This window comes from Rhipicephalus sanguineus, chromosome 3, assembly GCF_013339695.2.
Source record: "Rhipicephalus sanguineus isolate Rsan-2018 chromosome 3, BIME_Rsan_1.4, whole genome shotgun sequence".
Classification (NCBI taxonomy): Eukaryota; Metazoa; Arthropoda; class Arachnida; order Ixodida; family Ixodidae; genus Rhipicephalus; species Rhipicephalus sanguineus.
Genome location: NC_051178.1, coordinates 193676979 through 193696476, shown reverse-complemented (window position 1 = coordinate 193696476; position 19498 = coordinate 193676979). Strand labels below are relative to the sequence as shown.

The 19498-nt window shown below is 44.5% G+C and overlaps 1 protein-coding gene across 2 annotated transcripts in view; it reads right to left on the bottom strand.

The window, feature by feature from the left end:
• LOC119387961 (potassium voltage-gated channel subfamily H member 6) overlaps positions 1-19498 on the bottom strand; it is a 282090-nt gene that overhangs the window by 78607 nt on the left and 183985 nt on the right. Inside the window, exon 6 of one of the 2 annotated variants that reach the window (XM_049413770.1) lies at positions 9170-9241. The exons of the other annotated variant lie outside the window; for it this stretch is intronic. Coding sequence (XP_049269727.1) covers positions 9170-9241 — 72 coding nt within the window. The remainder of the gene's footprint in view (positions 1-9169; positions 9242-19498) is intronic. 2 annotated transcript variants of the gene reach the window in all.

The window sequence follows — 19498 nt, the reverse complement described above, 5'->3', positions numbered from 1 at the left end:
GGAGAATCTCGCGACGTTGTTCACAACGAGCGTGAGTGCGCTAGTTGCCGACGAGCTACACACTTCGTTCCATTTAAGAAACATTATTGGTCGTCAGCGAGCATGAACTCTTAACTCACAAATAGAGCCGAAAAAAAAGCGAAAGGCACACCTACGGCCTCGAACAACACCCCGTCATCATGCGATACAAAACGCTTACGCGGCTGTCGATTAAGGATCGACGCCGGTCCAGTCGAGGAAGGATGCCACGGAAAAAGAAAACGGGCCAAAACAGCTCCACAAAGTGATGTATAAGAAAATACGGTTTGATGCGAGAAAAAGAAGCATCTCTGCCGCCACGCGCTTCCTCGAAATTGAAACGGTGGCGCCCTCTGTTCGTCATTAGACCGCGCCAGTGTTTTCCAGGCTTGGAGGAGTGGCCTTCTATACTTATAATTATTTCCTCTTCGACCGTCGTCTCGTGGATGTTTCGTTTTCCACTCCGGCGTACACATTTCACCAGCACCCTGATCCGAACCGCAAGGTCGAAAACAGTGTCACGATGTGAAAATAAGATAACAAAAAGAAAGAAAGAAAAAAGAAAACAAGTAGAGCCCTTTGAAACCGGCTGCAACGCAGGTGACGAGCCCGGCACGGGCCACGCGGCTGCTTATTAGCAAACGATGCACGACCAACCACAACGTAAATGTGCAGCGGGCGCACTACTGCTAATGAATAGCTGCGTCCACCACCGGTTGTTTTCTCATTTTCGTGGCACAGGCTCACACAGGGGTTATTCACTCACGATTCAGAACATTATATATGCCTCGGTCCGTCGTCTGCCTACGTCGTTGAGCACCGCATTCTAATAATAATAATAATAATAATAATAATAATAATAATAATAATAATAATAATAATAATAATAATAGAAAGAGAGAGACGGTCTAGGACATTATCTATCTATCTATCTATCTATCTATCTATCTATCTATCTATCTATCTATCTATCTATCTATCTATCTATCTATCTATCTATCTATCTATCTATCTATCTATCTATCTATCTATCTATCTATCTATCTATCTATCTATCTATCTATCTATCTATCTATCTATCTATCTATCTATCTATCTATCTATCTATCTATCTATCTATCTATCTATCTATCTATCTATCTATCTATCTATCTATCTATCTATCTATCTATCTATCTATCTATCTATCTATCTATCTATCTATCTATCTATCTATCTATCTATCTATCTATCTATCTATCTATCTATCTATCTATCTATCTATCTATCTATCTATCTATCTATCTATCTATCTATCTATCTATCTATCTATCTATCTATCTATCTATCTATCTATCTATCTATCTATCTATCTATCTATCTATCTATCTATCTATCTATCTATCTATCTATCTATCTATCTATGTAATCTCCTTGGCGTGAACTTGTATTCTTGTCGCATTGTCCTTAATAGACTTCGCCCAACTGCAGATTCTCATTTCCATACTGCCAAATAAAACGAAGGAAATAATTTTATGCAAATACATTTAGGAGCTAATTTGAGCAAAGGCGCTCGCCGTAGAATGAAGCCTATTCATGTCTCGTTTGCAATCCCGAAGTCGTAAATATTTATAAGCTCTTTTTGCGTCTGCATCGCACATGCGTTTGCCATAAATGAAGGAGCAACGGATATGTAACTGGTGTGCGTATGGCAACGGATGAAATACATCGCGCCTTGAGAAAAATGTTTAAACTGGAAGACAAATACACGCTTTTCTCCCTGCAGAATATTAACATAACACGCCATGCTTCAGTGCGTGTTTAAGGTTGCATAGGCAACGGGTGCTAAATAGGTTTAGGCAAAAGCGGCGCACTAAATTAGGCAGTGTTTGTTAATATTAAACGCGGCACTTCTTGAGCCACACCCACCGCTAATTTTTCTCATGATTTGGTTTCCAAATATGCGGACGCGGATGCTCTACTTGGCGCCTCTTAATGAGCCGGATGTTTTGCATGCGCACTCGTAATGAGGCGTAGGTGCGTGGATTGAGGCCGCACTCCGAATAAATATTAAATCACGCCTACGGGGGCCGCACGCCGGAACAAAATCTCGTTAAGAGAGTTGCAATCCGCATACGATAAAGGTGGCCAAGGTCAAGATCGCACGGGAAAGAACCATTTTATAATGCACGAAATAAAGCCAAACTCGTGAGCTAAACGTCATTAAAAATTCCTTCGAATCTTGGTGGCCTTATGTGTGATCATGGCTGACCCGTATTTTGAGCTGACACAAATCTCGATAAATTTGCTTGCCTATCAATTTTATTTGGACTATTGGCTACGAGCGCTTTCGACTGGTGCAGACAGCCGTGGTTCACCCTTATATTCAGAGAACTGTTCGACGTGCGGTGACCGACGCAAAGTGTTCGCTTATTCCTTCTCGGCTTCACATGCGATGTCCAGCGCTCTGCCGAGAATACAAGACCTGAAGCTCAGAAACCGACCTTTGCAGACCTCAGGGACTAACAATGATGTCCGTACAGCGAGGTGACGCAAATTTTGATAAAACTCTCAGATAGAGCCGCATTCATGGTTTTTTTTTTTATTTCGTTCTTTTCATCCCTTATCCCCCTTCTTCTCTCTGTAGGGTAACAAACCGGACGCGCGTCCGTTTGGCCTCCCTCAAGAACAGAGAACAGGAAAAGGAGAAGAAAAACCGGCTATCCCAGAATCCCGCAGTTAACTTTTGCCTAAATTAGAATTTTTACATAATTCTGAGCAACAATTAACATTCTTCAACACGGAAGCGCTTTTCAAAGTTGCTATGATGGCCCATAACAGCATTTACTGCCAACAGCCCGCTCCATTCGACGAGGATGAATGACACGTCGACGGTGCCGGTCCTCTGTGTTAATGCCCCAGCGCACAGCGTCACGATAAGGCGTGAGGCGGAATTTCAATGGCCCCGAATTCCTCACAGTATGCACAACCCTCTCCCCTACACTCGCCGTTCCTTATAAGCCATAACCGTTCTCCACCCTTCCACCGCTTCTCTCGTCAATGGCTAGGGGCCGTTGACGTACAGGCGCCCTTGCATGGGCTGCCAGCGGACGCGACAGCCACTGGTGCCGACGTTCGCTTTATTTTTGCGCAGCATCCGTTCTTGCTGCATCCCAACCAAGTCCCCTTTATACATTATACACCCGTCCGCCGCCACTTTCAGCCATTCGTCGTACTCCTGTCTTCTTTCTTCATCCTACGGTGAAAACTTTAGTAGCAGGCTAGAGTGTGCCCTATCTTCAGGCCAAGCTCTCACTGCCTTGTGTTTGTTTGTTTTTTAACATTGCTTTCTCTCGTACTCTGTGCTCATCGCTATACGACGGCCGTCCTCGTTTGCTCCTTTTGTTCCCAATCGCTGCTCATTTCAATTGCGCACACTTTTTTTTTCTTATACGCGACTGTCAAAGTCCCTTTTTTTTTCTTCATAAAGAAGCACCTCGACTGGACGAGCCACTCGACTTTCGAGTGCAATTCCTTTGGAAGAGTCAATTCTAAGAAGCTTGTTGCTTTCCCGTTTCTCTCGAATTTCTCGTTTCCTCTGGCGCCGGCTTCCGGTTCGAGAGTCAAGAACAACAAACGTTGCAGGCAGTACATTCCACGCACACACACATACGCCATTCACAAACATCGCGACGCCACGCAAAAGACTTTTTTTTTCGCCCCGTGCCTCGTCCCTCCATATTCTAAGAAATATGCACGCCTTCAGACGGATTCGTGCACGGACGCGTCCTCGACGGGCAAAATTCTCAAAGCCTTTCTCAGGCGAGCTCGCGAACAATATTGCTCCCGGAATTCCACTTCGCGATAGCAAAACAAAACGAAAGGAAATAAAGAAGCGTAACATGGTCAGTTGGGAAACATCGCGAGGATTCCGTGCGCTTCGTGCAATAATAACGTGCGGCTGGCATCATACGCGCACCCGAAATTGTTCCCCCATGATGAACGTCCGCGTTTAATAAGAGAACACAGACTGCCTGCGGACCGCCGGGTCGTCTATGACTCTTACAGAAAAACGACCGAAGCCCTTATACATGAACGGTTGCACGCTACTCCTTCTGGCATTAAACTGATCCCGGAATGCAGGATGTCGAGCGATCATCTGGGTCACACAGTGTGAAGCATTGTCGCAAAGCATGACAACATTATTGTGGGATTCATGTACACGTACAGTAAAGAGAGGCTCCCGCCTCTCATTACTGTGGTACAGGCTTTTCAGATCCGCCACCATATATAAGGGGGGGGGGAAGCTAACGCAATAAGCAATGGAAGTAAGTTATCGGTGTTTGCGTGATTCACAATCTAGATTTTGGACGCAATGATATTCCCGAATTTCGCCCTCATATGTGAATGAGGACATTACATCGATTTCATACACATAAGAAAACGGTATCAGATTACACTCCTCGGTTGGTAGTGCTAGAAGCAAAATATACATAGGCATAGCGTATCTCTTGTGGGAACAAGCATCTCATGACATAAAGCTGAAGGCTTGCGCTACGATTGTTCGACCCACCCTGGAGTACGCGAGTATAGCGTGGGACCCGTATCGACTAACTCGAACAAATCAGATCCAACGAGTACAGCGTTTTGCTGTACAGAATGACCGAATCTCTTACTGCGTTGATCGATAAAGCATACGTTCCATTTAGCTTCATGCAGTAAAATAGAAAGGCTAAAATTTTTTTATCAGGTGTATAATGGTATGTTAAACATCTTCGGGAAAATGTGCAGCGCGGCACGGACGAAGGACAAGAAACGCACAACACGAGGAGGGGGGGCACATTTATGCAAGCTGCTTCTCATTTCTGCTCAAATACTTGAAGAAATTAAAATCGAATTTGTCGCGCATATCATTTCAAGAAGCACTCTGATCTTTTCTATCGTTAGTCGATTCGCGAAAAAAAGTATAAGTCATCCTCCTGTGCGAATCTCCCTGCTGAGAGAAACAAATTTCCGCGGATTAATGTTCTCGTCCTGCAGCACTAAACGATAAATGGAGGGTCAGCATCAACAATTGTGAATGTTTAACGAACGATGCGCTCAAACATTTCGTATTGAAATAACAGGCGAGGCCATGAACCGCTCAACACGCTGCGACATGTTTTCATTAAGACAGAAGCGCAGGTCACTGTTGTAACAGTCACACAGAGTGTCATAAAAGTGCTGATATAAGGCGAAAGTTGTAGAGGTCAAATCAAATGGCAGGTACGCATCAGAAAAGGTCGATGGTGGGCGTCTCGACCGTCGTTCATCCAAACCCTTCATTCTGGTGTCCCCCCCGCGCTCCTGTTGCGTGCGTTAAATATCGTTCTCAGCACCAAAGAGCCCGAGCTGCGGACGAAGACTGGTAGATATCAGACTGCAAACACCTTGCCACTAGCCATGATCTAGAGTGAAGCCCATATCTTCAACGAGGAATACAATCACTGTGACAGCGCCGACTTACGACCCATCATAGAAGCAGCAGTTGAGCAGTACGAGAACCGGTTAAGTAGCCCCAAGCCTGAGGAGCAGGTTAGCCCCAGTAGACAGGGCGCAGCGGACGGCCAGGACCTATGCGGTATCCTGGACTGAGAACGCCGCACCCATTGGATGAAGATCTTGCCTGCTTCTTAGATAAATGTCATTACTACTAGTACTACTACTTCTATAAAGCCATATCTATGTCGTCTAAACATCGTGCATCTAGTTGGCATCGCTGCAAACACAACAGGTGTACGCAGAAAGCACAATGTCACCCGAATGTTTTGGTCACGTGGAAAGCACTGAACAGTTCTCTTGCCGTTCATAGAAAGGATAAGAAGTGCGTCGGTGTTGACTGTGGCCCAGAAAAATCAATGTATACCAAGATTTGATTGATTGATTGATTGATTGATTGATTGATTGATTGATTGATTGATTGATTGATTGATTGATTGATTGATTGATTGATTGATTGATTGATTGATTGATTGATTGATTGATTGATTGATTGCGACGGTTTCATAGTGAAATAGGCTGTGATACGGCATCACAAAAATAAAAAAAAAAGCGGCGTCTGTATGTCTGTCGAGGCCGCATGTACAAAAACTGTCGTCATTATGAAAGGCAAACACGCTGCGCGAACAACAGCATACATATTTTGTCTGCTGCGGCTGCCGCTTATATTGCAAGACAGTGAAAGAAAGCATGCAGCCGCTTTTTGCTTGCATTATTGGCAAACAAAATAACGAGTCATGGCCGGTGGACAAGCGCTGCTAGATTACGCTCCCGCTTTGGTCGCGCAGCGGGCGATTGCCGCCAAAAACGTGCTTTCTTCAGGGAAGCTCTTGAAGTGCTGAATTGCTAATTTCTTGGGTCTTCTGTGTCGTGATCGGTCAACATATCTGCCGAAGCGCGTTCATAATACAGTCTGTGTGTCTCTCCCATTGTATGCATGTTTGTTCTCGAGGCCGCAATGCACGCTTAGTAAACTCAACCGGCATATTCAAGTTGAAGTCCTACTAAGTCATAATGCTTCATTTTAGCTACACGCATAGTGCTAATATTTCCTTTTCTTCGTGTTTGCCATCTTCTGCACAGCAAACATGCAGGCTATCGTGTCGCCGAGCGCCCTCCGGCGAGCAGAAAACAAAACAACGCCGCCCAGAGAAGCCATGCCTTCTCCACACGCGGCACACACAACACACGAAGCACGACAGCACAGCCAGACAGACACTTGACACACTGAGCTTGCAACGACAACAATCAGCAAGCGCGCGCCGCACGACATCGCACAGAAACGCAGCAAGCCTGGATTGATATAGGGAGGGTTGGGACGAACGACGTGGCTCGTACGACAACTTTTGAGCCGAGTAGGAAGCACAAAGGAATGGGAAGGTAGTCACAGAAGGGAGAGAGAAGGCAACGGAAAGAGCGGAAAGGGTAGGGATATAACAGGGAATGTCTATCAAGGACGTTTCATAAAATAGCTCGGAATAGTAAACCTGACGTTAGAGTCTGCGTTAGCCGCGTGTATGGCAGAGAAACAATTTTTGCAATTATGGGCAGCAGACTGATTTCTGCGAACTGCTTTTCTGTCTTGCGACGTCGTTATGATTAGTTATCTTACGTCTTGATATACCCATAGCAACTTTTACTTTCTAAATGTCAAGCTACGCGTATGCTATAGTTATCATGATTAGCCTTGCTGCTGAAAAAGTTGCGCGCTATATTAAACTAGTCGCGACCATTAAGACGAAGGTGACAGATTCGAAGAAATGTTGCAAGGCACGCACACAACACAGGAGAACTGGTCCTCTAGTGACAACCAAGAAGCTTTTAGCAGGGAAACGACGCAAAATTAATCAATATCCGTTCCAAGACGCAAACAGATACATAATTCACATTGTGGTAAGTCGATTGTAGCGCCAGACTTCAGACTCGTGAGCATCGTGCGAAAGTTCGCGGGCGTTGGGTGGACCTTGCTCCTGAGTTTTCAAAAGCATTCGCATTTTATACAAAGAAGGCGGGTTTATTATACCAGTTTTCACATTTTTCTTTGCCCATTCACTTATTGTTTCCGAATACTAACAGCGCGCGGCCGCAGTTTACACCAAGCCACGTCTTTCGCAGTTCGAGTAGGCACACCAAGACTCTAATGACTGCGGCGGTGCCCGTCAAGGTACTCGTGCATGACACCTGCGGCGCTGTTCACTGAGCAAAATAACGCGCCTGGCTGAGCGCCAGACTCAACGAGGCGTCGAGTGTGAGACAATGGCGACGCTCGAAATGCTTGTATTTCTTATCTTTATTTGGCAGGGATCCACGGAACGATTAACGCGCCCAGTCCAGACGATTGGTGGAAAGCTCGAGGATGCGAGGTTAGTGTTTCTTTAAGCCGATGCCGTTGCAGCATGTCACGTCTTCTTGTCACGTGTTTCAGAACGCTTTCCAGTCTAACAGCAATCAATAGCCATTAACTAACAAATAATTAATTAATTAGAGTTCATTAGTACGGAGAGTGTCTCATGAAGAAATCAACGACAGCACGCGAATTAGTCTTCAGCGCACTACTAAAAAAAGAGAGATAGCAGAAAGAAAATCACGTTTGACTTTTCACCTCTGAAAGTGTCATACATGTGATACTGTATTGTACGAATTATAAAAAGAAATCATGTTATATTGCATAACGACTGCTTTCCCGAAATTTCAATGCGCCTGCAGTCCCGCGCTTACACTAAATTTCTCACGCTTGCACAAAAAAAAAAAAAAAACTATTACAAAGCTAGCCATCAAGCTGCACGAGCGGACATTGACCCCTGCAACTTCTTAATTCGCCGAAACGCGTTGTTGACACGTTGAACGCTGTGTGCCCCTCTAAACTCAGTATTTCCGAAGAGAGGCTGCCTAACCGTGTTCTCTAGCAGCGATCTTTGGCGTGACCCTGCCGTTACCGTTATGTCACACGTACTGTTACGTTAGGTGCACCGAAGCTACAGCTTAATTAAAAGAGACGGCGAAAACAATGAAATGCGCTGCACCTAAGCAAGAAAAAATACAAATACGGGTTGCCATAGAAATTAGAGACGCGTCCTGTGCTGACTAATACGTGCCCGTATAGTTTGGCGTAGTCTGAGAGCCTCTCTACCAGTCAGCTACCAAGTAACGTAGTCATGATACTGTATATAGTTTGGGTTAGCTTCTCATACCGGAAAAAAAACTGAGCAGCGCTACAATAAAATAAGGACAAGCAGCGACACGCGCTGTCGAGCCACGTACCTGAATAATGACCTTCACGGCACTACTAAGTTTCCTAGTAACCGTAAACCTTCCAGCTTCGGTCGAGGAGAGAACGACTCATATACGACACACAGCACGGTGCGCTCCCAGTGGGTTCCAAATTAATGAGAGCAAGCGAAGTGTCGCCTTCACGTGTTTTCAGAGAAACCCAATTAGCCATTCTAGGAAGTCTGCACAGCGGGGCATGGTCATATGGAAGGGGTCAGGGCGGCGGGATGGCCACGGAAAGAATGTTCCAGGTGGTGGCCGCAAGGGGGCGGAATGGTGGGAGGAAACATTGAGGCGGCGGCGTGCGGCGCAATCGCTGCGGGGATGCAGCATCAGCAGCAGCAGCAGTGTGTGAGATACTAACGAATCCCTTGAGGATTTGCAAGGTGCCCTGGGGAGGCCGACCCCGTTCCAGTGGGACTCGAGACTGCTTGCGCTGCGAAACAGGCCGCGCCGCCATCAGCACAGCAACAGCATTGTAGCCGCTCTAATTTCGCTCTCTTCCCTGGCCTCTGTCTATCCCCCTTTAACCCCTTTCGTTTAACACATCAACAACAATATTTGCTTCCAGCACTTATCGTCTACAGTAGACTCACTTAAGGAGTTCTTGAGAACGTCCTTATGCTATCGGCACCTGTGAGAGGCACCGGGTACTCATCTTCGCTGACATTTGCCAGAAAAGCACATAAATAGCAGCAAATGCCCCGTGCAAAAGAAAAAAGAGGGGGGGGGGGGAGATGAAGAAGAAGAAAAGAGAGGGACGGGGAGAGAAATAAGCGGTAGACAGGAGAGGAACCGAAACGGCAGTGAAGATCACACCCTTTAAGACAACATTGTTCACAGAACCATTAAAACTCTAGTGTTTTGAGAAATACTAAAACAACTTGTTTCTAACGAATGGGAGTCACAAAACACAAACAAGGCACTACAAGGACATGGAGCCTATTAACACAACTAGTGGAACGTACGCTCACACATTGCTAACACCCCAAACACTTCTAGCAAAACAGAACCACTGAAGACGCTTCAATGAAAAGGTGTTACCTGAGAGACACCGAGGGAGCACCACTCTTTGAATACTAAATGTTACAAATACATCGGCAACATAACGCTTTGACAACACCAGCTCAGTAATACTAGTTAAACGGGCACCAACCGAGTCTTGTTCAGACGTTATGGTTCCTCAAGTATAGTAACAAATCTTATGAACCATATTTGGCACACGAAACAGTTCCTTGTGGTTTCTCAATTTGTACACCTTTGCTATTTACAGGTTATAAACGACCTGCAGCTCATCGAAGTTACGGCACTTTCTATTTTGATATGATCTCAAGTAGGACATTGTGGCCACCACAATGTGCGCAACATTATGAGATGTAGTATGGGTTGCGCATGGGCTAGTTGGTAAACATTCATGAAAAATGGTTGCAGCAAAACTTGAGACGGATGGACGGGCGTACTAAAATGTCCTCGCGTGCCTGTTTCATCCGGCCGCCTTGCTGCAACCACTGAGCATGTAGCTGAGCGTGTAGCAACCACTGAGCAAGTTTGCTGCAACCAATGAGCATGTAGATATGGCACCTCGGCGCTGGCTTCTCACATCTGACGATGCTATGGAGCCTGAAATTTATATCAGTGATCATTACAGATACTTGTTTGCGATATCATCTTCTTACTGATCTATAACAAAACAAAAAAACAAAAAGAATGTGCGAAACTCCTGACACGAAAATGTCGGTACATGTCTCAAAGTATAATGACTGTTCTTTTAGTGTGCAATAGTTTTTCGCCCAATTGAGAAACAGTTTTCCGCTGCATACATCTCAAGTCATGATGACTCTGACGAGTAGCACTATCGAGATGAGTGCGAAATTTATGAGGCATTTCTTTGATGAGAATCGGATAATAATGTTACGTCGGAGCCCACTTTCCCAGAATATACAATGAAGCTTACTCTGCCCATAGTGAGGTTTAAGAGAGCCGTCTGCATGCTCCTTTTAAAGAAACACGAAAAAGAACATGACTTGCACTTCTAGGTCATCCAAGCAGCACGGTAATTAAATTCAACTGGACACACATTCTCCAAAAACAAGCGTAACACAAAAGAGCTCACGAATTCACGTATTAGAATCTCGGTAGCCCGCACACTAACCTTAGTGCCGTCGATAAAACACGTTCGCTAAATAATGCTGCTAAGACGAAATGTGGAAAGTTCCTCAAAGCGACACCAATACACTGCTTCATGAACAATGGAACATGAAACGCTGTTTTGCGTTATTAGTTCTTGTATTTATCTTTGGCCCCCACCTCCTCAAACACAAGGAGGCAGGGCAGAAATAGTTCTTCAACTCTACGCAGGAAGGCCTTCCGGGTGCAAAACGAACTCGAAGAGAAGGTATATTTTTAAACTCTGCTCTCAGCGCTCATAAGTACAAATTTAACTCTGCTTTTCTTTCAGGGCAAACAATACAGTACCGCCTCGTGAGCCCTTCGCGCGGTGTACTACCTCGATCTACGACCAGGTCAGCTAGGAGGAATATCGTGTGAGCGTATGACGGAAAGCGGGGCTGTTTGCATTTTGTAATAAGTGTCTGATAAGTGAAAATTATGGTGTATTTTATCTCCATCTCTCTGTCTTTCTCATTAAAGCATTTTTTTTTCTTCCGAAGCACTGGAAATTCGGCAGATAGATATCATACCAAAACGTGGGTTGTTCGCGCTTCGCGGGTCAACTTGCCAAGTATTTTCGTTCGTAAGAGCTGTTTGCCAATGGGCAGTCTCATAAGCAATTAGCCAATGGGCGGGACGCGATATTAGGATAGGGAAATAACGCACTTCTTTTTACTTTGTGGAGAAAGGTACATATCCCCTCAGCGCAACGTCGAAACTTTGTACTTCTGCATTACTGAGTTCTTAGTGGTACATATAAGTTTCTAACGGGCAGTACTGGTATGTGTAAGGGATAAAACCAGTGCGGAGATATCCACTACTGTTTTCCTTCTTGAGTGCCTAAGTTGTGGATCCAGGTTAACAGTCCGTGGATACTTAAAAAACCTCACCTACTTTTAATCTAAGTCAACAAGAGAGTGAAAGAGAAAAGAAATTATGGCAAATCTCTTGAAAAACAAATCTGATATAGCTTTCAGTAAGCTAGCCTTTAGGCAGCTCTATTTACCTAAGTATGGGACGCAACGCTTTGTTTGTTTGGTACATCTCGGTCATGATCTTTAATGCATTCCTTGAGTAGAGTTTCAAAAGCACAACGAGTAAATAGGTCAATAAACACGAGGTCAAAGGCATAGTACGCGTTGTTTCATTTTCTACCATTGCTGCGTCGTAAACTGCGCGCAACAATGATGGATGAGTGCCCAGTGGCACCTAGACGTGTTACACGAAACGAAGTAGGCGGATTCAGCCTTCCGTGGTAGACCGCTTTCAACCTCACGAACCATACAGCGATCGCGCGCTTTATAGGGACAATGAGAAAACTGACAACCATAAAACAAGTAGGCTCGTAAGAACAACGGGGTCACAGGCGTGGTGGCTTCTCCGAAGAAGAGCCGAAACACAGAAGCCGCGTAACCGCAGAACCCGAATATTCCACAAAAGTACCGAGCAAGTAGCCTCGCTTCGTGCGGTGCCACGCATGACCCTGGTACACAGTTTACCGAACAGTTTCCTTCCAACACATTACCGTAGCGTTTTCTTTTTTTCGGACAAAACCAAAGTCCGGTTTTTTGTAACAACGGCACCGTCACGTACCATGCCTTTCGCTCGGACGCGCAAAGTTCGGAACGGGCCTCAGCATTCTGGTTCGTCGGAGTGCACTTAAATCAAGGCGTTAAACCTGACCCAGAAAGCGTGAGTAGGGGGAAAAACAGCGCTGCCGCAAAAAGAACGGTTCCGGTACTCGCGCACGTAAGATAAAGGCCGTACAAGGACGCCACCAAACCAGTCGAATGAAAGCTTTCTAGCATATTAGTTCCAGAGCACACCAACACGCAACTGCCGCCAAGGGGATGGTTGGCTGGCGCTATCTCGCGGTCCTTGCCTGCACTACGAGCGTTATTGATCGGACTAGCTTCGCTCGAGATTGAAGAATCGGCGCATAGATGGCGTTACATAGTGGAAGACCGCCTTGGTCAGGGTCGGGAGAGACGAGATTGCTTTACGTACTATCTGCCATTTTAGGTAGCGTCAAAAGTACCCGATTTTTCGCTGTGCGGCCGCGAGTGCGACGAAATCATGATATGGCTGCTGGGGAATCCGCCCAGCGCAGTGTCCTTGTGCTTTAAATTATAGATTGTTATTACTACGCACTTATCATGCCGTCATGGTCCCAGGCGTGGTTGAATCAGCACAAAGATTAACAAACACAGTGGTGATATGCAGCATACAGTCAAAGTAGCTAAGTACACCACGTTAACCTTAAAACAAATACATATCAATGTGGCAGGCGAGCACACCCAAAAAGTAAAAATAAAACGAAGCAGTTAAAGTGATATGCAGTGCAAACTGCTACGTTGCAGAATAATCGCTAAAAGTTATTGAAATTATTGCGGTTAATCAAAGCGTTGTTAAGTAACTGAGGGTAATTAATTCGCGCTGATATCTCCTAACTTTTTCGTTAGCTTACATGGAAGATCGACCGCCTAAGATAGGCGTTAGTACCGGGTTCGAATCCCACGGCAGCTAGACTTTTCATCAACTGGGAAGCTTTCTTCCGGAGAAATACGTATGAATTTCCTTTCTCGCTTCGTGCTGCAGGACAGTGGACTAAAATCTTTGACTTTCACGAAACCTTACCACACTTTGCGGGTTTCGGTGGAGCTGATTTGCCGAATTATAACTTCGAGATGTTCGCTTCTCAATTCTCAAGAGTGCAGATTGAATGGCAACGTTGTCTACATGGTTTCAATAATCACACATAAAATGACGCGAAACTACGTGCATTACAGAAATGTGTATAAGCGAAAAAAAAAAAAAAAATCTAAGGCTCCTTGCAGTGATTGCACCAGAATAAAGCCACAGTAAATCCAAACATAACTCTGTTATGTAACATGGCACTAATCATAAGTTTCCAAAAGAAATCGAACGTATACCTGTGCAATTAAAATAGTCATCATTCAAACTTTTATAACGAAAACAGGCAATAACTAGACATGAAAGGTATAAAGTAACTCGCATACGTTCGAGTTGTATACTTTGTTTAATTACGGTTGGCTCGCGCTATTTAAAATACATAATGAACAGAGAACAACATCCATATAATTGGGCTTTTTTTCTTTCGTTTGCAGAAGGTGACTCATTATTTTACTTAATAACCGGATGCTACAGGCTGTAGGACGAAATGAGAGCAAGATTAAGTTTCTTGATCCCAAAAAAATAAAGAAAGAAAGAAACCGGTACGGGTTCAACCGTCTTTTTTTTTATCCTCATTAGCACTCAATGCGAAGAAAATGTATGCAAACAATAAACTCTGTCATTTCTTCCTTTTCGCGGATGTACACTGCTTTCTTTTGTGTGCAGGTTGTCTAAACAACCTTCATTAAAAAAAAAAAAACAATTAACCGCATGAGTTCGCGAGCAGTTGTGTTCATTGGACTCTTCCAAGATGTGTTTCTTATACTGTGACAATATTCCGCACGCACCGATGCTGGGGCTCTTTTCAGAACTCATTTACGCGGCAAAAAAAAAATATTTAAGAAAAATAATTAGAAGAGAATAAACTAAGAAAAGAGAAGAAAGTTAGAGAACGCGTGATAAAGGAGACCGCAATTGCGAATTTATGAAGCCTAGAGTCAAATCTGATAATCGTTAATAATCGACGTAACCCAATTTCTTCCTGACAACGCGATTTGAATTCTCCAAAACAGTATAAGCAACCCACACCGACAAATGTGCGACTTCACAACGCAAACAGCGAGGCGTAAGAAGGTGGGCAAAATTGGATGGCGCAAATCGAACTGAACGCGCAGTATGTCACAGAACAAGTCGTTGAAAAATCAAAGGAATATTAACGTACATCAAAATCAAGTAATGCAATCTTTACATGGGGCCTTATTTTTCATAACATTTTTTTCAGGGACTATAAGGTATTGTGCTCGACGTATTAACCAATGGATTCACGAAATTGAAAAGCGTTCGAAACGAAAGTTTTCAGGGAACTGCTGTCTGGTTTTTCCTCGTGTTCGCTAAACACTTGATATTACGCAATCAACCTTGACAAGATCTTCACAAGGCGAAAGATGAAAACGAAGAGTTCTTCAAGCTGTCACATTTCCATGCAGGCATTCACAAAAGCCTCTTAAGCACTAATGGTTCTTAAGAGAAAATTCTAGCCAATCCCAATGCTGGAAATGTCACTAGCGAAGACGGGGGACCAATGGCGAAAAAAAAAGCACTTAAGATGCAAAAAAGAAAGGTCTAAGTACGCGAGCTGATCAGTAAAAATCTCCGGGGTGTCTCTTTCGTGCTCTTTTATAGAGCATTCCGAAGTTTTTGATGCTCCCGAGGGCGCATAAGCGAAAAAAAAAAATAAAGGATTCTCACTTTACGTATCTGTTAGGTAACAACACACGCACATGCAGCCGTCTCTTCTTTGAAAAATAAGCTCTGACACTCGTAGTTCCCGGCAAAACCCATCACTCCCCAAGGCATGCGTGACAGTGTCCATCGGGAGTGCGTAAAGTGCCACTTCCACCTCTGCAAAACGAACTGTACTGCCAACATTCCACAGATTTCTATGCATCGGTGCTTAGTCTGTTACAAAACCGCGAGAAGGCGCTGGACATACGAGCTTTTTTTTTTTTTTTACTTGCAGGCGCGTTCAATTTTCACCTGTCGGGTAGGGAAATTTTTATTCTAGCTTCGTACGCGCCCGTTGCGCAAATACACTTTAGCGCAATTGCATTCTTTTTTTTTATACCAAGATGAAAAAAATATCGCATTAAACTTTGAACACTCCATCATGTATAGCGCCAAGTTAACGCACGGACCAAGAAAAAAAGAAAAGCCGGAGGAGACAGCTCTTCCCTCGTCCACTTTTTTTTTCTTAGTGCGTACGTTACTTGGTGCTCTGCGTGATGGATCGGTTCCAATTAGACCAATTTACTATCCTAACAGGCTGAACACTAGGAGGCGGTGTAGATATGTAGGTAGTAAACTTTATTTTGTGTCGAAAAAAAAAATGAAACAAGAGCGCTTGTGCAAATCTCTGTGCGCGAGAAGTAAGCACGACTACGGTACCACACGAGACCCTTAAGACGCAACACGTGTTTCATAGAAAGAAGTGTTAATTTCAAGGGCTCGTTTTTCTTTGTTATACACAATATTAATGAGAACTAACAGACAATAATGCCAAGGAAAGTATAGGGGATGTTTTTAGTAGTAAATGTAAAGTAACACGTGTTTCATGCTGCATCAAACTATACTTCATTATTTGTGGTAGGTTAATTACACCATCTTTAATATAATCGTCGTTACAATCATCATCACTCTTGTGCGCACCACGAGGCAAACATGGCGTCGCAACGAGATTTTTTTTTTATACGGACATGGAAGCTTGTCTGTATCAGAAACATTGTATCAGTGCGGGGACACCGGAAGCATCACGCGTAGCATAGTGCTTTTTAACTTGAAATACAGAATGCCTGAGAAAACGTCACAAAGGTTAGAGGGAAAGAGACTATACGGATTAGGTGGCAAGTTAGAAGGGCGTATATTCTACAGTGACGAGAGAGTGGTTTCTGTCTCGCCTTCACTACCATTCCTACAGACGCTACGGCCTCCTCACCACTCATTTCTTCATAAAACACGTGGGCAACGTCAGCACTAACAGAATTTCGCGCTTTTCGGCTACACGCTGCTGTCTCCGCTTGCGCAGTCGAACATGCAACTAAACGAGGTGAAATCAGTTGATCGCGCACGATAGTCATGCGAGACAAGGAAGGATAGGCGTGTGACTGCGTGGCTAAGCAATGCATTAAAGAGACAATTCACAATGGATATCCCTCGTATATGGACCAGTAGAGAGTTCATTTCCTCATGACGTCACGTGAACATATTGCTGGCGTCACGAACCTCGCCGAGAACAGGGGAAACGCGAAGAGATAATAACACGTTCGTTCTTTGCATTTTCAGAGTTTGTTTAGGGGTCCTTTAAGTGCGGAAAGGAACGGAACGTTGCGCTTGATGTAGGGCGTGGAATAGGCAACACATAATGCGTTATAGTATAAAATAATGGCCGCCAAGTCAAGTTAAGCGCTGTAGAAGTGGCTCAAGGAATTACTCGTCACGATGACATGTGGAAGTTTGGAAACGTAGAACGGAGGTTTTTCATGCAGGACCAGGGACCAGCAGAATCTGGACTTTACACCTAAAAATGTATTTCCCACAATAAGCACGTTCAGTGATCAGCGTATCGTGGTTTTATTGGTAACGTACGGCCTGGGTTGTCTGGTATGACACTCCAGCCAGCATTTCAAAATATTATACTCGTGTTTCATGAATTATAAATGGTAGTTTACCGCTATCCCTCAAGAGGAAGGTATATAACAGCTGCATCTTACCGGTACTTACTTACGGAGCAGAAACCTGGAGGCGTAAAAAGAGGCTTCAACTTAAATTCAGGACGATGCAGCGAGCAATCGAAAGAAAAATGATATAGGTGTAACCTTAAGGGACAAGAAGAGAGCAGAGTGGGTCAGGCAACAAACTGGTGTTAAGGACATCTTAGCGGATATCAAGCAGAAGAAATGGGCATGTGTAGGGCATGTAGCGCTCAGGCAAGATAACCGGTGCTCATTAAGGGTACAACACTGGATTCGTGGAGAAGGCAAACGCGCGATGTGGGAGACAGAGAGTTAGGTGGGCAGATGAGATTAAGTTTGTGGGTATAACGTGGCTACAGGAAAGCACAGGACCGGGTTGACTGGCGGAACAGGGGAGAGGCCTTTGCTCTGCAGTGGGCGCAGTCGGGATGATGATGATGACGACGACTCGTGTTTACACGGTCTCTCAGGTACGCAATTTTTGGCGCCTTGACTGCCTCAGCAAGGTACCGTACGCACTGCCTCGAGGTCCTTGACGTATTTAAAGGCTCTAAGAATTGATAAATAAAAGCTGCCTTCGATTTACGAAGCTCATAAGAAGTTCCAGGCAAGCAGTACGAACGATGCTTCTCTCGGCACATTCGGGCAGATGTGGCTCGACTAAATTATAGTTCTGCGCACTTTTGACAACCTGTGTCATCAGCGCCTGTTGTCTTGCGAAATAACGAATGTTTGGTTAGCACAGCGTCGATCGACCGTAAGAAATGGAACAAATCCCAGAGAACAGCACTACTGAACAATCAGCTTTTCTCTCTCTCTCTCTCATTTATCATGTCGATCGTCGTCACGCTGCTAAACAAAGACGCCGCGTAACAAACATGGCCACTCGTCCACCCTATTGTCCTGGGGAAGAGTCCCGTTACGTTAAGTCGTTAGGGACATTTTTCTCTTTTTACAGGTCTGGCAGCGAATTGTGTATGAACGCAAACCAGCTTACAATGCAAAATCTAACCAAGCATACACAAGCCCTCATTCCCTCAATATTAATGTCCTCCTCACAATATTTTCCTTGTTTCCCGTTAGACAGATGCCGCCGAGACGACTGTTCGCTTATCTAGCTAAAAAAAGAAAAGATATAAACAAAACGCTCTTTTTTAACTACCTGCAGACTATGCCCGTGTTTAACTCAGGCTGGAGCCTGCATAAAGAACTTGACGCCCGATTACCATTTAGTGAGGGAAATCCAATTTGTCAGAGATACAAAGGAAACGGTGTTCGTCGTCGCCTTCGCGAATCATCAAGTATTCAGCGCTTCAATCAAAACACTGAAAAGTTGTCCGGCTTAATGACAACACCGAGTTTTTGTGCAGGCCTTCTTTATTTACTTTCTGTCTTTTTTTTGTGTGTGTGTGAGTGTGTGTTCGCGTTCGTTGTAAAGAGATTCATTTTCCCAGCACAATGCAAAAAGACAACCTAATGAAACGACGATATCTTTTTTTTTTTTAATGCGATAAAAAGACGAGCAAACCATGCAACGAATGTGACCTTTTCGTCATTGCTATAGTCTGACAGGATGTAAATGTTCTTATCACCATCATTTGTACTGTCACCATCGTCATTATTACCATCGTCATTAATTGTGGACCCCTTTATCGGTGTACATTAGCCGCAGCTCATTGAGAGATGTACAACCACCCCTCTCATGCGCCAATCGACATTATCGTACGACCGCAATCTGTCTACTTCAGAATGGTGGTTAAGCGAACTTGTTGGCACGCACACACAGTTTGTAAAACAGCGCAGAAATGGAACGCCGAGAATAGGCCTCACAATACAGGCGCTGACTTCCAACAGAGTTTTATTGCGCTAACGAGAAATATGCCGTCAGAGAAAGGCAAGACACGGGATAAACATTATAAAAGGAATGACCAGGGGTTACAGGCTTTTGAACTATCGAGCTAATACTTTCATATTTCAAACACACTGCTTCCCTTGGTTCAATATGAGCGTCTTTTAGTACAGGTTGGCTACGGTGGCCATTGCAATCTTCACAGAGCAACAAAGAGCGCCAGACTAAGGAGAATGCACAGAACACAAACGCGTGTGCTGTGTACACCTCTTCCCCCTGATAACTCTCCTGC